The sequence below is a fragment of the Hippopotamus amphibius genome, chromosome 6 (genome assembly GCF_030028045.1).
Source record: "Hippopotamus amphibius kiboko isolate mHipAmp2 chromosome 6, mHipAmp2.hap2, whole genome shotgun sequence".
Classification (NCBI taxonomy): Eukaryota; Metazoa; Chordata; class Mammalia; order Artiodactyla; family Hippopotamidae; genus Hippopotamus; species Hippopotamus amphibius.
This window is the reverse complement of record NC_080191.1, coordinates 54,329,370-54,351,213: the sequence shown is the minus strand read 5'-3', so window position 1 is coordinate 54,351,213 and position 21,844 is coordinate 54,329,370. Positions and strand designations below refer to the sequence as shown.

Genomic DNA, 21,844 nt, shown 5'->3' with positions numbered 1-21,844 from the left:
TAAGTCTTCCAGTTTTTAGAAGAAGAAATTGAAGCTTGGAAGGAGGATCACCCAAGTTAAATTAGCCGAGTGGCCCTCAGGCTTGAGCTGGCCTCAGAAGCACCTGGAAGGCCTGTGAAACACAGATCAATGGTCCCACTGCCAGAGTTTCTGCTTCTGTGGGTCTGGGGCAGGGCCTGAGAATTTCTAATAAGTCTCCAGATGGTGTTGATACTGCTGGTCTTAGGAACATGTTTTAAAAATCAATGATCTAGATGGGTGATGACTTAGAGGGCTGGGATAGGGAGGGTGGGAGGGAGTCATGGGAGGGAGGGCATATGGGGATACATGTATAAATACAGCTGATTCACTTTGGTGTACGGCACAAACTGGCACAACAGTGTAAAGCAATTATATTCCAATAAAGAGCTTAAAAAAAAGAATCAATGATTTATATCAGAAACTAAGACAACATTGTAAATCAATTATACTTCAATAAAAATTTTTTTTAAAAAAGAACCAATGACCTAGTTAGTGGCTAAGCCAGAATGAGGCCTCTGCTCTCCTCACTTTGCATCTTCCCAATAAATGGTGGATAAGAGCTGCCCTATGATGGGAGAGTCAGAGGGCGACTGCTCAAGTAGCCCTGAGCAGAGCCAGGGAATGCTGTCTTCCTCCCGATGTAGCTAAGACATCTGGAAGCTTCTTGCTGGCAGGCATGTGACACCATGATTAACTATGACATTGGAGCTTGGTTCTGAATGTCTCCACCTACCCCCACACATCACCAATCTGAAGCAATACAAACCTGCTTACTGCCGATAGTAAATATTATTCTCATCCTGAGCCATTTACCAAAATGTGTGATCTGAAATTTGACTCTTTCGATGCTAAACATAGCAGGAGTTAGCAACAAGCACGGGTCATGGATGATGGCCAGTGTTTATTCTCAGAAGAGGACGCTTAGACAATTTCAAAGTTTTCTTTTGTTTGCATTATAAATCAAAAGGAAATTTTTCTGTTTATTTGTTTAGCTGAGAGGATCCATTGCCTTTCGTTAAGATTCCTAGTAGAGTGACCTCTTTGGAAAGTAGGGACATTACTTAATGATTGTTTAAACTCACCACACTTAAAACTGCTTCATTTTTGTGCTGTCCCGGGGTATTCTGAGTCTTAAGCGATTTAATGAGTATACGGCATGACAGAGCCTGGCACATACTAGGTGCTCAAGGAACGTCAGCTAGCTCTCCACACTATTGCTCCTGGTATTTAAGAGAGCCCAGGGATTGGCCCACTTGCTTGGGCAAGTAGGGAGGGCCAAAGGGCATGACCTGAGTAAGCAGATGGACCTCATCACCAAAAGTCTCTCTTCCCGACAGATGAATGGATAAAGAAGACATGGCACATATATACAATGGAATATTACACAGCCATAAAAAGGAATGAAACTGAGTTATTTGTAGTGAGGTAGATGGACCCAGAGTCTGTTATACAGAGTGAAGGAAGTCAGAAAGAGAAAAACAAATACTGTATGCTAACTCATACATATGGAATCTAAAAAAACGGTACTGATGAACCTAGTGGCAGGGCAAGAATAAAGATGCAGATGTTGAGAACAGACTTGAGGACATGGGGGAGGAAGGGGAAACTGGGACAAAGTGAAAGAGTAGCATTGACATATATACACACTACCAAATGTAAAACGGGTGGCTAGTGGGAAGCTGCTGCATAATACAGGGAGATGAACTCAATGATTGGTGATGACTTAGAGAGGTGGGACAGGGAGGGTGGGAGGGAGGCTCAAGAGGGAGGGGATATGAGGATATATGTATACATATAGCTGATGCACTTTGTTGTACAGCAGAAACTAACACAAAATTTTAAAGCAATAAAGATGTGGGGGAAAAAAAGTCTCTCTTCCCCATGAGCAAGGTGATTAGAGACTATGGACCCCAAGAAGCATTTATGGAGCATCTACATTTACAAGGCAATTATCTGTTACCTACAAAACCTTACAGGACTTAATACTTGGAAGTCACGTACTGAACCAAAGCATCGTATTGGAATACCTGCTTAGACACTAGAGACCTCAGATAAGTGTTCTAGAGAACAGTTACATTAAAATTTTTAAAAATTTGAAATAAGTATAAATCCATAAGAAGTTGGGAAAAAAACAGTACAAGGAGGTCTCCTGTATCCTTCACCCAGTTTCCCCCAACACAAACATCTTGTGTAACTATGGTACGGTAACAAAACCAGGACATTGACATAGGGCCAGACCACAGAATATATTCGAATTTCGCCAGTTTTAAGGACAGTTACACTTTAGTCGTGAAGGACATAAGAACAAAGAGAAGAAATTAAAAGGAGATGTAAAGGCGGTGAATACAATCACTCTCATCTGGTGTTACTTTGAAATTTGCCTTTGTATGTTCTGGCCATGAGAAAAAGATTAATGTTAAGCTCATAAATTGTATACATTATAAGACTCTGAAAAAAGAACTTAAATTTTTTTCCCAGAGACTGAGCTTAACAATTGTAATCGGATTAACCTGTTTTCCAAATCAGCTATAGATATGAAAGCTTATGATGAAGCCACTTAGCCTCTTTTAAAGTGAGAGGTGAACTCGAGACTCGTACACAAATCCTATCCTTGTGCAAACACACGATCTGCACAACTGTCATAGAGGGATAAATGAGGAGCTTCAGAACTTTCTGTATTGCCTGGCTTGGCGTAATTGGATTTTGTTACATTTCCCCACATTGTGTTAATTACAAATTAGCCTTATCAACTCCTTAAGGGCTCCCAACATATTTTTCTGTGAGCACACTCTGTTTTCTTATATATGTATTTGGAAATACTAAAACAGAATATTTCAATCAGCTGGAATAGGTGAGGTTTTCCCCTGTATCTCATTTGCATAATACATAGGCTAGGGAGTTCAACTATTAACAAGCCAACAACTTCTTTTGTTAACAAATATCTTTCAAAATTGACATAACACAATTGATCTGCCAACGTTTGCTCTTTAGCTGAAATATAAAAGCAAAAAAAGCAGCAGCAGCCCACCAGAAGAACAAAATGTCTTTAGAAGTTCATATAAGAAGCAGATCCTCCAGGTCTGTCAAAAACGACTAGAACTACTTTCCTGAGCAGATAATGATGTGGTGACATTTTGGATTCTTCGCCCTAAAAAAGTGGCTTTGGTATTAGGAAACAAAACACAGCATTTCTCCTTTGCATGGGCGAAGCTGTCTGTGTCAATCTGTCCCCAGTGAGGCCAGCCAGAATAAACAGATGTTTCAATGGGTGGAGAAGCCACACTCGCCTCCACTGGTACACAAAGAGCTGATGACCCCCGCTGGGGTCACTGGAATTCTAAATGATGGAGCAGAACTCCTGCCGAAGTCTCCTCCCTTCCAGGGCCAGCCCTGGGCAAGGTTCTGAAATAGGAGAAGCTTGTCCTGGACCACACTGATGCCACCTCCCCATCCCCAGGCACTCTGACTCACATCCCAGTTGAGTGTCCTGAAGTCTCCCCACTCCCCTCCTCTAGTCCCCACCTACCCAGGACTCCTTCCTTCAAGGGCAGGGGCCCTAAGCTCAGTTCCCCCCACCCCCCAAGATTCTGAGGACACCGAGACAGTACTCAAATAACCTGCCCAAGGTACACAGCTAGACAGCTGTAGGCCAAGTTCAGTGTTCTCTCCATTGCCTACAGCATGCCAAATTGTTCTGCGGCCTAAGTAATCGAAAATTTACCATTTTATCCATTTTTTTTTTTAAGCTCAAGAGTTGACAAATTGTTTGTAATGATCCTTACTCTTTCAGATTTAAATCATCACATACACCCTGTTTCAGCTCATGGAGAAATTTTTAAATGCTTAAAAGTATTCATATATTTAAAAGCACTTCCAGGGAATTTCCTGATGGTCCAGTGGTTAGGACTCCACAATTCTACTGCAGCAGGAATGAGTTCAATCCCTGGTCGGGGAACTAAGATCCTGCATGCTATGTGGTGTGGCCAAAAAAAAAAAAGGTACTTCTGATAATAGCATATGGTTTCCAAACAATCTTTAGCAAAATTTAGTACAGTATATATGTATATACACATACACATATATAATTGGAACCCACAAAAATAATCAAAACCAAAAATTTTTTGTTGGCCATAGCATAATTTTTGCATATTTTCTTGGTAGTTCCAAAGTGATTTTACTCTTGGAAATACAACAAAGTCTACTATTTTACAGATCACAAGTGGAAATACAACAAAGTCTTCTATTTTACAGATCACAAGTAAAGAGACAATCAGGGGCTTCCCTGGTGGCGCAGTGGTTGGGAATCTGCCTGCCAACGCAGGGGACACAGTTTCAAGCCCTGGTCCGGGAAGATCCCACATGCCATGGAGCAACTAAGCCCGTGTGCCACAGCTACTGAGCCTGTGCTGTAGAGCCTGCGAACCACAACTCTTGAGCCCACATGCCGCAACTACTGAAGCCCACGTGCCTAGAGCCCATGCGCCACAACAAGAGAAGCCATTGCAATGATGAAGCCCACTCTCTGCAACAAAGAGTAGCCGCTGCTCTTTGCAACTAGAGAAAGCCCGCATGCAGCAACGAAGACCCAACGCAGCAAATAAATAAGTAAATAAATAAATTTATTAAAAACAAAGAGAGACAATCACTTCCGTAGCAGCTTTCAAGTCTGATTTCTTTTTTTTTCTTGTTTTCAAGTTTGATTTCTTAAGCCACTGTAACACCACCTGTGGACAACATCTCAACACACTAAGAGTATTTACCTTGAAACCTTTGTCCCTTGCACAGATGATTTCTTATATCCCGGGACTTAAAAAGCAATTGTAAAATGATGCTCATGAATCAGTGATTCATTTTTCAAATCCTAGCTGGCTAAAAATTCCTTTCATGCATTTTGGATAGAGATGCTGTTTCTTCACAAACACCCACACAGTGAGATCAATGGAGCTGCAGAAAACAGACCCTGGACCCAGCACTGGTGCTGCCCAAAGAAGGACAGGCGTGTGTGCATTCATGTGATGTGTGCGTGTGTAACTAGATAGTCAAAGTGTTTAGTGCAAGACTAAGAAGTGTCTAAATGTCATCCTCTGATTTCAAATGAAAACTGCAGTTTTGTTTTGTTTTTTTCTTTCCAGAGCTGGCAGCCTGCCATCACCGCAGGCCTTAAAGTGGCTCAGGGCTTTGGGGAGGAGGGGGAAAAGACTTCACACACAGAGCCCTCACCTCCGGCGGCATCACCTTCAGTCTCCTGGTTTTAGCATGAATTCCACTGCCAGGCACCCCAGACTTTCAACTTAAGCTATCAAAGAAATAATTTAAAAGATATATGGGCTTTTAAAAATATTTACAGAGGGAAGACTTTCTAAAATATTCTCTGTGATCTGAATTCTCCCTCATCACAACCTTGATATATAGCCAAGGCTTTGGACACTATTTTAGGCTAAAACCAGTTTTCTGTACTCTCTGCCTAACTTACACAAAGAGCACCCCAGGTTCATTTGACTGGCTGTGAAAGTGGTCAAGAAAATGATAAAGTAACATTTTTTTGAAGGTGAAGGTTCGAAATTGGAATTCTTTTTTTTTATTGCCCCCGCCCTTCTAGAGTGATTTCAGTAAGCACCCCTGGTTACTTTACAGATATTTTTACACAAAATCTCCTCCATTCAAGGGGGGCACATTTTGTTTTCAAGAAAACGTCAATGGCCAGATAGAGATCCTCATAGAAACTCTCAGGTCGGATCTCTGCAAAGTAACAATCATGGATGTCGTCGAGCTTGTGTTTGTTCAGCGCCGCTGTGAACACGTGGTGATCCTTACAAGAATTATAAGGTCTCATTTGGTCCTTATAAGAATTCGGTTGTCCCCATTTCAAAGCTGGGCAGTTTGAGGCTTAGGCAAACTATGTAACAAGTCAAAAGTGACACACGTGGAAGCACAGAAGCCAGGATTCTACCCAGATCTGTCTTCTTCACCACTGTCCTGTACCTTAACATTTCAAGGAAAGGGCAATCAGCCGTTTTCTCTACAAGGAAGAAATACTTTCCGCAGTCTAGGCTCCTAGTCTATAGACCAGAGTTGTATTTGTAGTAAATTCCTAACATTTTCTACCCTTTACTTCAAATGAAGGCCAACTAAAGGCAACTCAGCATCAATAAAAAGACCAACAAAACAAAAGCCAAAGGACAATATGATATATTTCCAGCTTTTAAGTAGTTTTTCAAAAAGATCAAACATGAAAAAATTACATTTGTGAAAACATCAAGCTAAATGCAAGTTCTGGAAGCATAAAAGCATTGAGCGACTTCTTTGTAAAGAAAATGGAAACCAGGGTTGATTTTCAAGTAGGACAAATATTGCTCTTTGGAACGGAAACGTGTTGCTGAATCTCACCGTGAAGCAAAAGGCTTATAAACTTTAGAAAAAAAACAAGTTCACATGGAAACAAAAACACAACAGAAACTCCAACATGGAGACCAACAGATGCTGTGTATCTTCCCAATTCTTTTCAAAGCCATTGTTAGCTACTAAAATGTCCATGCAGAAATGATAAAACACCAACAATTCCAGTATTCCAGGGGAAATGCTTATGCTCAAGTTTCCAAACTTTGATTTTGTAAAATTCACTAGAAGAGAAGATTAATGGAACGGATGACTCATAAGGATAAGACAGTTACTAGGAATTGACTAGAAAAACCTCTAAAAGATGGGAATTAGTCATGAGGACCACATACAACATGAGTTTTTACTATGTGCCAGGTATCATTTTTAAGCTTAAAAAAATAATAACTCATTTGATTCTCATAACAACTCTAAAAGGTAGGTATTGCTATCATCCCTATTTTGCACTTGAGAAAAATGAGGCACAAGAGAGATGAGGTAAGTTTCAAAGTCATATAACTATGAAGCGGTAAAACTGGTATATAGGCCAGACAGTCTAACTCTGGGGCTGATACGTTTACCCGCTTTGCTATGCTAACTCCATGCAGCTGAGCTCTGCATGTAAGGACAGGGACGATCCCCATATAACCGGCCTTCTGGTGGGTAGAAAACAGGGACTGCTGCCATGTTCCTTCTGCAAAGGCTCTTATAAACTAGACTTGTGATGCCTCTCTCTGATGGTTCACAGCCCAGTTCAAGAGAGAAAGTGCCCAGGTAAACCATCAGAAGCACTAGAAAGGTGAAGATGAGCGAAGCAATAACTAATTGATACAGAGCGGCACCGCTTTGGTGGGGAATAACTTCTAAACGCTTGTGTGACATAGCCTCCATTTTCTGAGGTGTTATTTGCGTTTTTTACCATTTTACCCCACCTCTCAAGCCAGTCACAAGCTCTCTGAGATCCTGACCAGGGCCACTCATGCCTCTGTATCCCCCTCATGGCTTTGTGCAAAGGAGATGCTTCCTGTGTGTGCCTGCATGATTTATGTGTGTTGTGGACACCTTCCCACAGAGGCTGAGCACGGAGCTGGCTCTTCATGGAAGTGATGCATGAAGATGTGTGGAGAGAGGGAGTGAGGAGGCAGCCATGTGTGAGAACACAACGCCATGGCGGCTGCAAAGAGACAGACCTCATGGGGAGCGGCTGGCTGATCCACGGAGCCGTGCTGGACCATGACCAAACGGGGTCGTGACTGATGCAGGACCTCGGAGTCTATCCCCGGGAATCCAGAGCCTCTTCCATAGGCAATTTGGATCACGGGCTCATGACACAGAGGAGACAAGAGTCTGCCAAAGGCTTTGTTTGCTGACATGAGAGCTTCCAAGTCCCAGAGTTAAAATGATCAGAGGGAAAAAAGCCAAACGTCAAGAATCAGTTTCCGGGAAGGGAGGAGACAGTGCTTAGACTTAAGACATTTTACTTCTTTGCTTATTATAACGTGCTGAATGGTAGGCCACCAGTATGCAAATACATCTTCACGCTATTCTGACAAAGCAGGTAGCAACATGAAGACTTACAGAGACACAGTGAACCACATGAATCCACCTCTGTTCCCCAGTCCAGTGAGCTCTGGGGAAGCTTCTACAAGTTTCTACCACTCCCTTTTCAGCAGGACTAGTCTCACGTCCTGAGCCCAGAGTGAGGAATAATTGAGTGGAGAAGACTGTGTGGGGCAGAGCAGGGGGTGGAGTGGACCATGACTAGGATTGAATCTGGCTGGAGAAATCATTACCTGTATGAACTTGGGTCAATCGTTGAAGCCCTTTGGGTTTCAATCGCTTCATGTGTAAAATGGGGACAATTTGGTACTTACTGCAGATTGCTGAGAGGAGTAAGTGAGATAATGCATACAAAGCACTGGCCAAGTGTCCTGATACGTACAGAGATCTTTAAACTTGTGTTTTCTTAGATTTTGTATTTGTCTATTTAGCATCCATTAATTCTAGGACCAAACAGCCAAAGTTGTTTACCTCTCCCCTGTGATCCAGAGCCCATACTCTACTCCTAACCCTTATCTAACTCTTATAAAGAACCCAAGGCCAGGTACCAGACAACCAGGGGAAGCCCCCATGCCCCAAGGCCAGCTGGAATTATACTAACTAGCCAATCGTAAGCTGTGGGCCCTGCCCTGCCCTGCATGGGCAGCCACATGGAGACCCCAATAAAGGTTTGGCCTAGGCTTTCCTCTCACTTCTTTCTGCCTCCTGGCCAAGACTGGTGCTTCTCCATGTGGCCCTACATGGCATGCCAGCCACCCACCCCTCTCCTTGAGAAATGTAAGTAATAAAAATCTTTTAGTGGCATTAATCTCTCTGTGTTATCACTCAGTTACTTCCATAAATTATAATCCCATGGGTACAATCATTGAGACAATGGAGCTTAATAAGCAACTGCCATAATAACTTGTACACAGGCTGTAAAATAGAATCAGTTAAGTCTATGTCTCTTCTTTCCATCCTTCCTCTCCTTACTGTCAGTTTCATAGTTTTGGGCTGAATGCTTACAATGACTTCTTTAATATATCTTGCTAAATTCAATTTCTTGCTTCTTCAAGCCATCTGTTTATTTTATTTTATTTTTTACAGAATTTTTAAAATTAATTAATTAATTAATTAATTTTATTGGCTGTGTTGGGTCTTTTTTGCTGTGCGCAGGCTTTCTTTAGTTGTGGTGAGTGGGGGCTACTCTTCATTGTGGTGCGCGGGCTCCTCATTGCCATGGTTTCTCTTGTTGCGGAGCACGGGCTCTGGGCATGTGGGCTTCAGTAGTTTCAGCACATGGGTTCAATAGTTGTGGCTCACGGGCTCTAAAGCGCAGGCTCAATAGTTGTGGCACACGGGCTTATTTGCTCTGCGGCATGTGGGATCTTCCTGGAGCAGGGATCAAACCCATGTCTCCTGCATTGGCAGGCAGATTCTTAACCACTGTGCCACCTAGGAAGCCCCAAGCCATCTCTTTACATGGCTCTCTTCTAAAACTCTGAATTTTCTCTGCCAGGAAAGCTTGATATAGTTCCCATGGTCTACAGATCAAGTCCATACTCCTTACCTTGGCAGTTAGCCTTCTAGGATCTGGCCGGGTACTACAGCCATATTGGATCACTCAATACTCCCTACAAATACTGTCAGCTTTTCATGCCTCCAGGCTATTGCTCAGGCAAGTGCCTGCCCTTGAGATGCTCCTCCCACTGTTCCTTAAGTATAGAAATCACAGTGCACTCGGGGCCTTTGAGTGAATTTGCTTCTATACTATAATTGCCCCTGACAGTATATAACTATAATAATCTCAAGCCTTCAGTTTGACTTAGTAGAACCTTCATAAGTGAAAAATAGCTGAAAGTGTAACGAAACCAAATATTCACTTTCTATTAGCCCTAATTTCAGAGTTGAAAGTATCTTCAATGGTTTGGAAGGCCCAACTCAAGTTCTATTTACTTGGGAAACTATACTGTCTCTTAAAATTAATCATTTTTTCCTCCAATATACATTTGCCAATTATTTAATTCTGTTTATTCCTATTATATTTGTTGCATTTCTTTATATTTGTTTTCTCTAGCTCACAAACATGCTTTTGGGGTCAAAGATAAGCCTTAGATAGATCTTAAAAGCTGTCATCACAAGAAAAAAAATCTGTAACTACATGTGGTGACAAATGTTAAATAGACTTATTGTGGTGATCATTTCTTAACATATACCAATATCAAATCATTATATGGTACACCTGAAACTGATATAATGGTATATGTCAATTACACCTCAATTAAAAAAAAAGGAGACGCCTTAGTAATTCTTTTATCTTTCTAGTATGTCCATTAGTCTTACACACAAGCAGTTGCTCAGTGAATATTTATTGAATCATAAGCCCTATGATTATTCTAATTAAAATAAGGGGCTCTTATCAAATAGTAATTACATAGTTAATTATGGGGAAATATGGGAAAAGGGATATATAGCTCTTTTAAACTAAGTAAACTTAGTATAGGTCAGAGTATAAGATCTATTAAATTCCATCAGAAAACAGCAACAGATAAATTATTTTAAAACATTATTTTCATATTTAGTTATTACTATTCATTATAAAATGGAGTTAATTTTAATTTTGGTTTACAAAGATAAAACAACTTTAGTTTATAAATAAACCATACACCAAGCTGTGCTATGCAATTTCTCAGTGTTCACTTTACCCTTGCCTAAAGTTGCTAAGGCCGTATATGGGGTAAGGTTAAAAATTCCAGTTGAAATTTATAGAAGCCTAACCAGGCTATCTAAAACTGCTCCCAGTCCTAAAGAAGGAGCTGGGCCAGGTTCTAGCTGTACAGAAACCCAGATCTACCCCTGATCCCTGTTCCTTCAAGTCTAGGCTGGAGCTGAATGAGGGAATCAGGTTTGGGTAGAACTTATATTCTCTTTAATGGTTACCTGAAACTTCTCCCAGGTCCTCAGTAAATATTTGGTGGTAAGCTGACTTTATCATCTGACTTTGCTCCCAGCATAATTGTTGAAAAAGAAAGTTGGCTGAGATTTACAGCTACCTTTTCTTACTAGGTGGGTGGTTGAGCTTGCAAAGGAATGAGAACCATCCCATTCATACAAGGAGAAGCTGTTCCCCAGCCAACATAATGAAGGAAATGGTGGTTTAGAAAGAATCTTGAAAATTACTCAACGATGATTACAGGCTGTCACAGAGAAATGAGGAAGGAAGGGCTTTCTTTTCGACTACAGGGTGTAGAGTCCTACAGTCAGAAATTATTATTTTATATTGAGGCCAATGGTAGTCCGTATGCCTTTGAAATGAGAAAAGCAATAATAACTTAAGTACCTGGTATGACTTACAAGGCATCAAGATAGATTATACAGGCTGTCCGTCTATGAAAACCAGCCTCCTTACTTGATAACATTCTGCAGTCATGTTTCTGAAGGCCCTGCTATCAAATTGTCATTAAGTGCCTACCCTACGTGGGACGCTGGCCATGGTGGATTTAGAGTATCAAGCTATGGAGCTCTAACTGGGCTCGTCATCTAGATAAGCAGGGAGGACAACAGGCAAAGTGAATGGTGGGTGCTGCCTCTGCTACACTGCAAGTGAGCGACACGGCCAAGTTTTTCTGGTATTCACAGGAGGTTCATTGAAGAATAGAACTTCTGAAATAGTACATGCGCTAAAATGGACATGATTTCACTCAACAAAGCAAGTCACTTAGTTGCAATTTAAAATGTGAAAATGCAAATGAACTTATCTACAAAACAGAAACAGACACACAGACATAGAGAACAGACTTGTGGTTGCCAAGGGAGAGGAGGGGAGAGGGAGGGATAGATTGGGAGTTTGGGATTAACAGACGCAAACAATTACATCTAAAATGTATAAACAACAAGGTCCTACTGTATAACATAGGGAACTATATTCAGTATCCCAGGATAAACCATAATGGAAAAGAATATGAAAAAGAATGTATATATATGTATAACCGAATCACTTTGCTTTTACAGTAGAAATTAACACAATATTGTAATCCAACTATACTCCAATAAATAGATTTAAAAAAATAAAATGTGCAAATATCTGTCCTTGGTTAGATATTGAGAAAGTGGGTGGGGAATCATCTACAGCAAAAGCATCCTTTGATGATTTATTTCCAAGTCCTCATCAAGGGCTTTGTTTTGTAGTCCTCTTCCTTTCTCTCAGGTCCTTCACAGCTTTTGAAACAGTCAGACTGCCCATACACATACACCCTTACTTATTTGGACAAAACTGGCAGAAACATAGTTACGTTTGGTATTTAAAGATGAACACTGTGAGTCACCCAGATCCACCCTTGCCTCCCATTTCCTTACTCCAGTGAGGTGTCAAAGGGCTTCTCCAACTTGGAGCAGCTTCTGTTTCAGTTTGACTGCTCCCAGCTGCCGAGCCCAGAACTGAGAAAGAGTAACTGTGCAGAGAGCGTCAAGAGCAGCTATGAGTTGAGAAGACTTGATTGACATCACACTGTTTAGCAGCTGGGATACTCTGATCACCCTCAACAACAACAAAAATCACCAAATGTTCTCTAAACTGGTATGAACTAGGCATTGCCAGATTTCCTGAGTTAACTTTTGACATGTCACAGTTAAATATTTATATTATGTAATAACATAAGTATATTATATTTATATATATATATTAATATAACCTACTCTTGATATTTAGTGATTCTATGCAGTGCGAAATAATTGCCGCTAGCAATTTTTACATCAAAAGAAAATACCATTGCTCCAGAAAATAAAGAATTAAAGCGTAAAGCTTATATTATTTTTTATTGAAAATTTCTTTCCTGGTACCTAAGAGTAAAACCTTATAAACGATTCATCTGTCCATCTCAAGATAAATTTGCTGAATAACTACCCTAGGCCAGGACTTGGGCTAGATGTTAGGGATAAAAAGGATTTTTAAAAAGATTAACCTATGGCTCCTGCCTTTAAAGAGCTAACTGAAAATAAATACCTTCCTAAGAGTCTTTTCAGACTTTAAATAAATAAAAAACTACCAGTAGACTGAAAAATATCTGAAGATTCTTTTATCACCAGGTTAGAAATTACAGTATATTTAAGGGAGGGAGAATAAAATAGAAGGGAATTAAAACATAATATTCCCCCAGCCATTAAAAGGAATAAAGTTCTGATACATGCTGTGGATAACTCTTGAATACATTATGCTAAGTGAAACTAGCCAGATGTGAAAGGTAAAATATTGTATGATCCCTCTTATTTGAAATAACTAGAATTGGGACATACCTAGGGACAAGAAGTAGGTTAGAGGTTACCAAAGGTAGGAGCAGGGGAGAATGGGGAGTCACTGCTTCATGGTTCCCTGCTTGGGGTGACAAAAATTTTACAAATAGACAGTGGTGTTGGTGGTACAAAACTATGAATGTAATTAGCACCACTCAACTCTACACTTTAAAATGGTTGAAATAGCAAGCTTTGTGTTATATAGATTTTTCCACAACTTATAAAATGAATAATGTAATGTAACAGAAACCACTGAACTGTACCCTTTTATCGGATGAATTATATGGCATGTAAATTATAAAAGCTGTTAAAAAAAGCCCTCACATGGTAGTTAGCATATTACTTTGCCATCTTGTAAAGCTCTGAATGTTGTTAAGTAAATATACTAGGAGCTCAACTGGCTGCTCAATGTTTGAAACACATCTTTCTGAATGCCAGATGTTACCAATAATCACTAACGCTTCTGGCAGTTTAGAACACAGCAGAGCCTTCTATCTTTTGCATTTCTGGTTAAATAAGAAATTGACTATCTTGCCACGAATAAACTTATTAGACCATTTTCACAATAGTCTCTTGGCTTGATTATTTTTGAATACCATCAGCAGTTGGAAACCACTGTCAGACAAATCACAACATTTAATTTTCATACCTCTCAACTGTAGGTTAGCTAGAGACCAGAGTAAGTCAGTATCTACAAAAATGCCTGACACATACAGGCTTCCAATACATACTTGTTGAAATGAAGGAACAGTTAGCATTTACTGTGTGGGGCCTTCTTAGGGCTCTGGGTCAGACAGAAGCCTTCTGAGGGCAGCAGGCCAGCTCAGAAAGCCCCCAGGAGTTGATTTCTTCTGGGCTCACTCCTGCTTCCTCTGCTGGCTCCGTGCTTCTCTCATAGGTCAATCATCAGTAAGACCAAAGAGTTCCCTTCTAAGTAAGCATCATTAAGAAGTCCAAGGTCTAGACAGAACTGAATGAGGCCAGGAATTTCCAAAGATTTTCCATTCCAATGCAAATTTCTTTCAGAAAAGGCCACCACAGCCTTTGGAACTAAGTTAACAGGAGAGCTACATTTTGGTCACGAATTCTACTGCTGCCTTAAAACAACAGTAACAAAAAATAAAAATAATTAATGGGGAAACCCAGAAGCTACCTACTTATTTTTTTTTAATTGAACTACAGTTGATTTACAGTGTTGTGCCAATCTCTGCTGTACAGCAAAGTGACTCAGTTATATACACATATACATTTTTAAAATATTCTTTTTCATTATGGTTTATCACAGGATATTGAACATATCAATAGTTCCCTGTGCTCTACATTAAGACTTTGTTGTTTATCCACAGAAGCTAACTACTTTTACCATACAGAAAGTAACAAAGTGATATGATTTAGACTAGAATTTGCCAAAAGCCAATAAACCTTTTCTGTCTTACTAGTCAAATACATATATCATAGAACAAGGATTACATCTTAAAGTAAAAGCTTTTGAAGGAAAAGAAGGTGAGATAATGATCTTGTACTGTGTGACTACTGAAGGTCCCTATGTCTTTGACTAAGAAAAGAGAAAATGAACCTCCCACCACGAGTTAGCCATAATTTATAATAACCTGAGAAGAAAAACAGACTCTAGATTTCTCAGCTCCATTTGAAGGAGGGGAAAGCTTGTAAAGCTCATTATCACCTTCCTGAACTCTTTAAAAATAAAATCATACAGTCATTGCAAAGTCAGAAACCTACCCCGAGTCTGAATTCCATCCTTTCTCTGGGGAATAAGGAGTTTGGATTCTGCCCTTCGGGGAGAGCTTCGATTCCTCCATCCTCTGACCAGAGCCCCCATCATGGCTGTGGACAGCATGTCCCCCAGGTGGCCATGGTGCTGCTCGGTGACCGGGAGGGCTGGATAGCCCGGTCAGGCTGCCGCCGTCAGGAGGATCTCACCCACCTGCGATGGTGCTGCACCCCAGACAGACAGGTCCGGGCGGTTCCACCTGCCTTCGTCCTCCACCCACACACGCACCCTTGCGTTGTTGATCCTTCCCCAGGAGGCCCAGGGAAAGTGGGAGATGAGAAGAAGCAGAAAACAGCAAACACAAAAATGAGGGGTATCCAGAGAGCCAGTCAGTAGAAGAGGATGGTCAATATTACAGAAGTGCCAATCTCCTTTGTAGAAGAGCTTTGTGTTTTGTTTTTTTTAATTCTTCATTTCTCACTTAAAGAAGTAAAGCCTAACTTTTCAACATTTAAAAATGATTGTGTACCTGTGATAAACCATAATGGAAAAGAATATGAAAAAGAAGATATATACGTATAAGTGAGTCACTCTGTTGTACAGCAGAAATTAACACAACATTGTAAATCAACTATACTTCAATAAACTTAAACCACCCCCCCCAACTCCCCAAACAAACAAAAATGACTGTGGATGTGGAGGAGGGGTGCATGTTCTCGGTATCTATTACTCTTTTCCCAGCTTATTTTCTCTCCCAAATTGGAATAGCTTTTGGACAATTGTCTTTCCAAAGAGAACCAGTCGTCTAGATAAACAGAATTTGTTTACAATGTATGAAAAGCATTTCTAATGTCTGGGTGTTCTTATCACAGAACTATATCAGCTTTTGTGGGTGAGGAAAGTTGATTATGGGGATTTAATAAAAATTCACAATCATGTAAACGCTCAAGAACTCTTAAAAAATGAACTTATTCTGATGACCTAATTCTTTCCTCCCTCCTGGTGAGCTAGCTGGAGTTGCCTCAGACTGGTAGGTGGGACCTGAGCTTCATGCACAGAGTATACTGCTCACGTGTGCCCCCTACTGGTCAAGATGCCAGGTGCACATCCATTAGAGACCAATGATTGCCTTAAAGCTATGGGAGGGGCAAGTGGTAGAAGGTTCTAGAATCCCTTGGTACGCTATATTCATTCAGCCTGAATTAACTGTAGGCAGGCTGAGCCTTTCAATATTATTTTCTGTCCTAATGATGGTTACGGATTACACAGATGGAGCAGATGAAACAATCCACTACCTGACTTCATTTTTTTGTCTCTCTTCCCTGGCTACACCTTATCTAAGAAGATCAAGGTTGTTTTTGCAGGAGGCAGGCAAATTCCCCAAATCCCTCCAGATTCATTTACAGTATTTTTTTGTTTTAAGCCTCCAGTGTACTGAAAAGCAGTCATGTTCTGCAGATACATATTTTACATATTCATTTAGTCGAAATTTCCCTCATTTGCTTATTGTTTTGACTTTCCCAAACTGTAGAGAAACTTTGCTATCATGGCAGGTGGAGGGAAGGCAGAAATGAAGCATGGGGATTTGAAATGGTCTGACAGTAGGAAGCTGTTGACTCTGTTCTCTGTCCCCTGACCTCAGACGGGGTTCAGATATGCATCTGGGGCACAGTGTGGGGTCACGGAGCAGCAACTTTTGCTGAGGGGGGACAGGTCCTGGTGGCACCACCTTGTGGCGCCTTCCCCTCTTCCTCACCGGAGTGGGGGCTCCCTCTGGCCTGGGCAGCTACCTCTGCCCCTGAGGGCTGAGCTGGTGCTTCTGGGGTTCCGGGTGGAACTGCTCAGACAGCAACGTTACCTGCCCTTTAGGGAAAAGAGGAAAGACGCCTTCAACAGTCTCTCAGTTCCTGTGACCCCCAGAGTAACAAAGACAGTCTGAACCTCCCTTCTGCTGGGAACACCCCCGTGGGAGTGGGGTGGCATCAAGGAAGGACAGTAGGGGAGCCTGGGGTCTGGTCCTGGCTTAGAGGTGAGGGATTAAGCAGGGGTCTTGAGGATGGTCCGGGGTCACTGGAATTCATCAGGGGACAGAGTCAGGAGGCAGGAACACAGTGTGTGCATTTACCCTGCATCACCTCTCAGGGGACTCTGTGTCCAACTGTAAGAGCCTGGGCCGACTGGGAATGCAGGGTGGTAGGGATTCCAGGAGAGGACCTATCAGCACGAGCAGAGGCCACCTGGCCCCATTTTCAGGGTGAGGTGGTGGAGATAACACAGTGATGCTGAAAGCAAAAGATCAGCCCTGAAGACTGTAGAGATCTACTAACGCCCTCAGACGGAGCTCTTCTTTGAGGTTCGACCGTTAGCGCTGCCACGTATCTGAGATCCCGGCAGACAGCAGCCACCCATCCTGAGTGGGCCAATCAGAAGTCCAGAGTGGGAGACACAGAGCTCGTGGCCAGAAGCACAGCAAACCGCCCCAGTTCAGACATCGAGGACCCGGCACAGCTGCTGTTATCCGCCACCGAGGTGAGACGGAAGCACGTGAGAAAGGAGGTAGATGGGGCCAACGGATGCTTGAAATAAAACTCCCAGGCCCCAGCCCTGAATCCTCCCGTGGGTCCGGCTCCTCTGTTCTCAGCGTCCCCAGGCTCACAACCGCAGCGCTTGCCCGCTCTGCTGCGGCCTTCGACGTCTGACCCACTCACCCAGCTGCCCACGAGCCTCGCTGTGCATCAGAAACACTTTATACAACACAGATGCCTGGGGCCTGCCTCGCAATGACTGCTCTCCCAGGTCTAAGACCACCCCCAGGAGCCTGCGTGTTCTCTAGCTGCCCCCGCCAGCCTGGAGTTGATCAAAGAGGGTCTGAAGAAATGAACCTTCTTGATTGGGAGCTTCTTGAAGTCTGCACCCTTCATGGTAAGGTGGCCACAGTGTGTGGGACCAGCTCCCAGTCTGCTGGATGAGGAAAACCCACACGGGGGCCGGGACCCAGCGACGCCCACCCTTCACGTGCACACCCAGAGGGCCGCCTGACCCCCTCAGCCTCCCGTGAAGCCCCCTTGCTTGCTCTGCCCCCGAAGCCACCCTGGCTGTGGCAGCAGTTCTAGGACATCGCCTTGTCTTTTCTCCACCCCAGACCCCCACGCTTCGCTCGCCTGGGAGGTCTTGGGCCAGAACAAGATTTGCCAAGGGAGGGACATCCTGCGCCGCCCACCCCACAAAGGACGGCTCCGTCTCTGCTCGGATGTCTGAGGCCCCACGCACCATTGTCAAGGGATCCGCATGGAAACTCAAGGCCTCGCAGCAGCAGGGAACACTTTGCTGTCCTTGGTCTGCTGGTTGTAGCAGGTGGACGCTCGTAGCCAAGGTTTTCCCCGGCAGGAAGCTGAGCAATGACCATGACTGCTGTGGGAAATGTGGTCAGGAAGAGGAAGAAGAGTGATGTCCTGCCTGCGGAGGGCAACCCCACCCTTCCCAGTTCCTATACATCCACTTCCTGCCAGAGGCCTGCCAGAGGCCCTTCACCAGGATGCAAAGGGAAACGGCTCACCCTCGAGCCCATGAGGTCATCCCAACCCCCTCAACCCCCACCAGTCTTATTATAAGATACCCTCCCACTCCACTTTGGAAAAGGGGCACACTGAGGAAGGAAACACACTTTTTCTTTAGACAGAATATCTAGAAAGCGAGAATCACGCTGAAGGCTCCGTAAAGGCCCACATGGCTCTCAACAAACATCAGCTCATGGATGTTTGCTTCTAATTTTCTCTAGTGTCTATGAGTTAACCAACTATTCTCTAAATTTCAGAAACATAAGTACTGCCCCCACCCACCTTCTAAAGAGGATGAGGGCTGACTCAGCCACATGCTTCTTTGCAACCTCTTAGGACCTGGTTCTGGGGAAACAGAGGGCTCTGAGCAAATGCTGATGGTGTAAGTGCATGTCAAGCTGTGATGATACGGTGTCAACTGCTCATATGCATTGAGCTACCAGAACTCAGGATGGCTTCCTTCTCTGTAGCAAATATCTGACCTCCCGCTTTTACTTCAGGAAGGAGCTATGGGGCGGAGGGTCAGCTATGTGGAGAATTTCTTCCTGACTCCTGAAGTTTTCTTCCACCTGGGTGGGGTTCCAAGAGCTCCTGGTCTCTCTTCGACTCCTCACACACATTTCTCTTGGGGGCAGGAAACAGGAATTAGATCAGCAAATGTAGAAGGGAAAACCGGGCAGAAGTAATCTAGCCCCACTCTTTGGCTCTTTTGGCAGAGAACTAGCCACAGGTAGCATGGGTTTTGCTTTACTTCCCAGGAAAGCTCTGCTCCTAAGTGGGGAGGGCTGCCCCTGTTCAGCCTACTGGTGGGAAGGCTTCTGATGCGAGCTGAGTATCAGGATGCTCACCTGCCCACGGGTATAAGACACAATCTCCAATGTTGATTTTATCAGTAATAAAACCAGGGGTTTAGTCTCCATCTGCCTTGCTCCTTTGCTTCAAATTCTCAAACTGGTTCAGAACCTGGATGGAAGGAGAGGGCCTTAGTTGCCCTTTCCCCTCAAGCCCCAACATCTGGTGGGTTGGCTCTTGGACATGGCATTTGGGGAACAAAATAACTCCTGAAGATTGATGCTTCTGACGGCTGCTGTACTAACTGTGGGCCACTGGTGTTTACTTGGCAATCTACAGTAAATTGTTTGGTGCCACCATTGGCTTTTTTTGTTTGTTTTTTTAATGTATTTATTGGCTGCGATGGGTCTCCGTTGCAGTGCGCGGGCTTTTCGAGGCAGTAGCTTCTCTTGTTACTGAGCATGGGCTTTAGGCATGCAGGCTTCAGTAGTTGTGGCACATGGGCTGAGCAGTTGTGGTTCTCTAGAGCACATGCTCAGCATGCGCTTAGTTGCTCCTCGGTATGTGGGATCTTCCCGGACCAGAGAACAAACCCGTGTCCCCTGCATTGGCAGGCGGATTCTTAACCACTGTGCCACCAGGGAAGTCCCACAACCATTGGCTTTTATGGTCATACCATTGGCTTTGGGTGACCTGGTGAGCAGCTTTAAGCCTTATCCCATGTGTAATTTTGACTCTGTCAGCTGATTTAGCTTCAGATGGCTTTGCCCACAGGTGAGGAGTGAGGGGACCGTTCTTTTTTTTCTTCTTCTCTCTTTCTTTCTTTCTTTCTTTCTTTTTTTAGGTGAGGGGCTCTTTCAAGAGGGTCAGGGTCCCAAGCAGGGCTCAGGTCTCATTCAATAAGCTGACAGCTGGGTGGCCTCAGCAAGTGCAGGCTTACTTTGGGGGCTTTTGGAGGCAGGCTACCCCTGCCTGCCCTTGACCTACACAGTGCAGGTGTATTGAGGCAGAGTCAGTTGTAGGAAAGGGAGAGTCTGTTTACAGGCTTTCTAGACATCAAGGCTGGAACAACGATGTAAGACAGCAAGCTCTGCACGCACTGCCGAGGAGGCTGAACTGCAAGTGAGTATTGCCAGGCTGATCCAGGCAGCACTGGACTAGCTGCTCCAATTCCATGCCGCATTCAAGGCCGAGAGGAAACTGAGGCGGGGCAAAATCTGGACTTCGATGGCTCATCCACAAGTCTGACAGTCTCCCCACACTATGGGGCCTCAAGCTGACTCTGGATCGCTTGGTTCTCTCACTCAGATACCACTGAGATTCTGCTCTGGACTTGGCAATGGTCTTTGGATCAAAGTACCACATTTAGGGATGAGAGCTGAACATAGCTAACTGCTCTAGGGGATGGGAGATAAAACCTCTTTTCGAAACCTGAAGGGTGGGGGAGCCATTTGTGTTTGTACAGCTCTCAACATGAGGAACATGGAGGAAATTTTACAAAGGTTTAAAACAAAGGAAAACGAAAAGAAAATGGTGATGCTCTATCCTCGTTTCCTTTCTCTAAGTGATAACCACAACCCAGGCTGAACTGCTCTGAATCGGAATTGCTGCGCCAACATCCACCCAGCACTACAATATAATCCCCTCCGTGCCATAACACATGTGTGGTTTCTGCTGATGCTCTTAATCCCTGACAAATGTATTTGTAAATTCATGTAGAATTTGGATTCGCACATACACAAGCAGGGCTTGCTCTTTAGAGATATGCATTAGCTGTCAAAGGCATCTCTTCTCTACCTGCCCTAAGAGCAGGAAAACATGCTCAGACTCGCCCATCTAAGAAGACGTTCCCTTGACTCTCCCTGTATCCTCCTGCAGCTGTAGGTCTCTTCTACTCAGGAGTACAAATCAAAAGCGGGCCATTTGTACTTCTCTTTATTTCTTCCCCAGCTCACTCCAACCTATAATTGTTTTCGCCTCACCTTCCCCAATCACCCAGACAGCTCTCTGTAGTATAATGCTTCCCAGTCCCACTGGTATTTACCCGTCTCCTTCTCCTATAATTTCTTGGCAGCATCTGACACTTTTGGCCGCTCCCTTATTCTTGAAGCTCTGTCTTCCCCCGTGTCCTCTGCATTGGCAGGTGGATTCTTAACCACTGTGCCACCAGGGAAGTCCCTTAAATGTGTATTTTATTAAAAACACAGCAACTGGCATAAAGAAGAGGCAATGGTGCCTTCTCATGCCAAATACTTAATATACTGCAAAAATGATTTCCACATTTATTTTCTCCTCTATATCAAAGTAAGGCAAAGCTACCATCCTTTAGCGTGGCACCTTCATTTATATATGCAGTTTTATAAGAATTTGTTTAATATATTGGTTTATAAAATTATTAACATTGTTGTCCTTTTTTTCAGGGGTGTATTATCTATTTTCTCAGAAATAAAAGGTGATATGTTTAGACTGACTTCCAATTAATTAATTGATATTCAAAGATTTCAGGTTTTAAAAACTGCAGTATCAATGTTCACCGAAT

At 43.2% G+C, this 21,844-nt stretch overlaps 1 protein-coding gene across 2 annotated transcripts in view; it reads right to left on the bottom strand.

The window, feature by feature from the left end:
• PLEKHG1 (pleckstrin homology and RhoGEF domain containing G1) overlaps positions 1–21,844 on the bottom strand; it is a 239,976-nt gene that overhangs the window by 122,884 nt on the left and 95,248 nt on the right. The window contains exon 1 of one of the 2 annotated variants that reach the window (XM_057738122.1): positions 14,965–15,183. The exons of the other annotated variant lie outside the window; for it this stretch is intronic. Coding sequence (XP_057594105.1) covers positions 14,965–15,082 — 118 coding nt within the window. The 5' untranslated portion in view covers positions 15,083–15,183. Of the gene's footprint in view, positions 1–14,964; positions 15,184–21,844 lie in introns of those variants that run through there. 2 annotated transcript variants of the gene reach the window in all.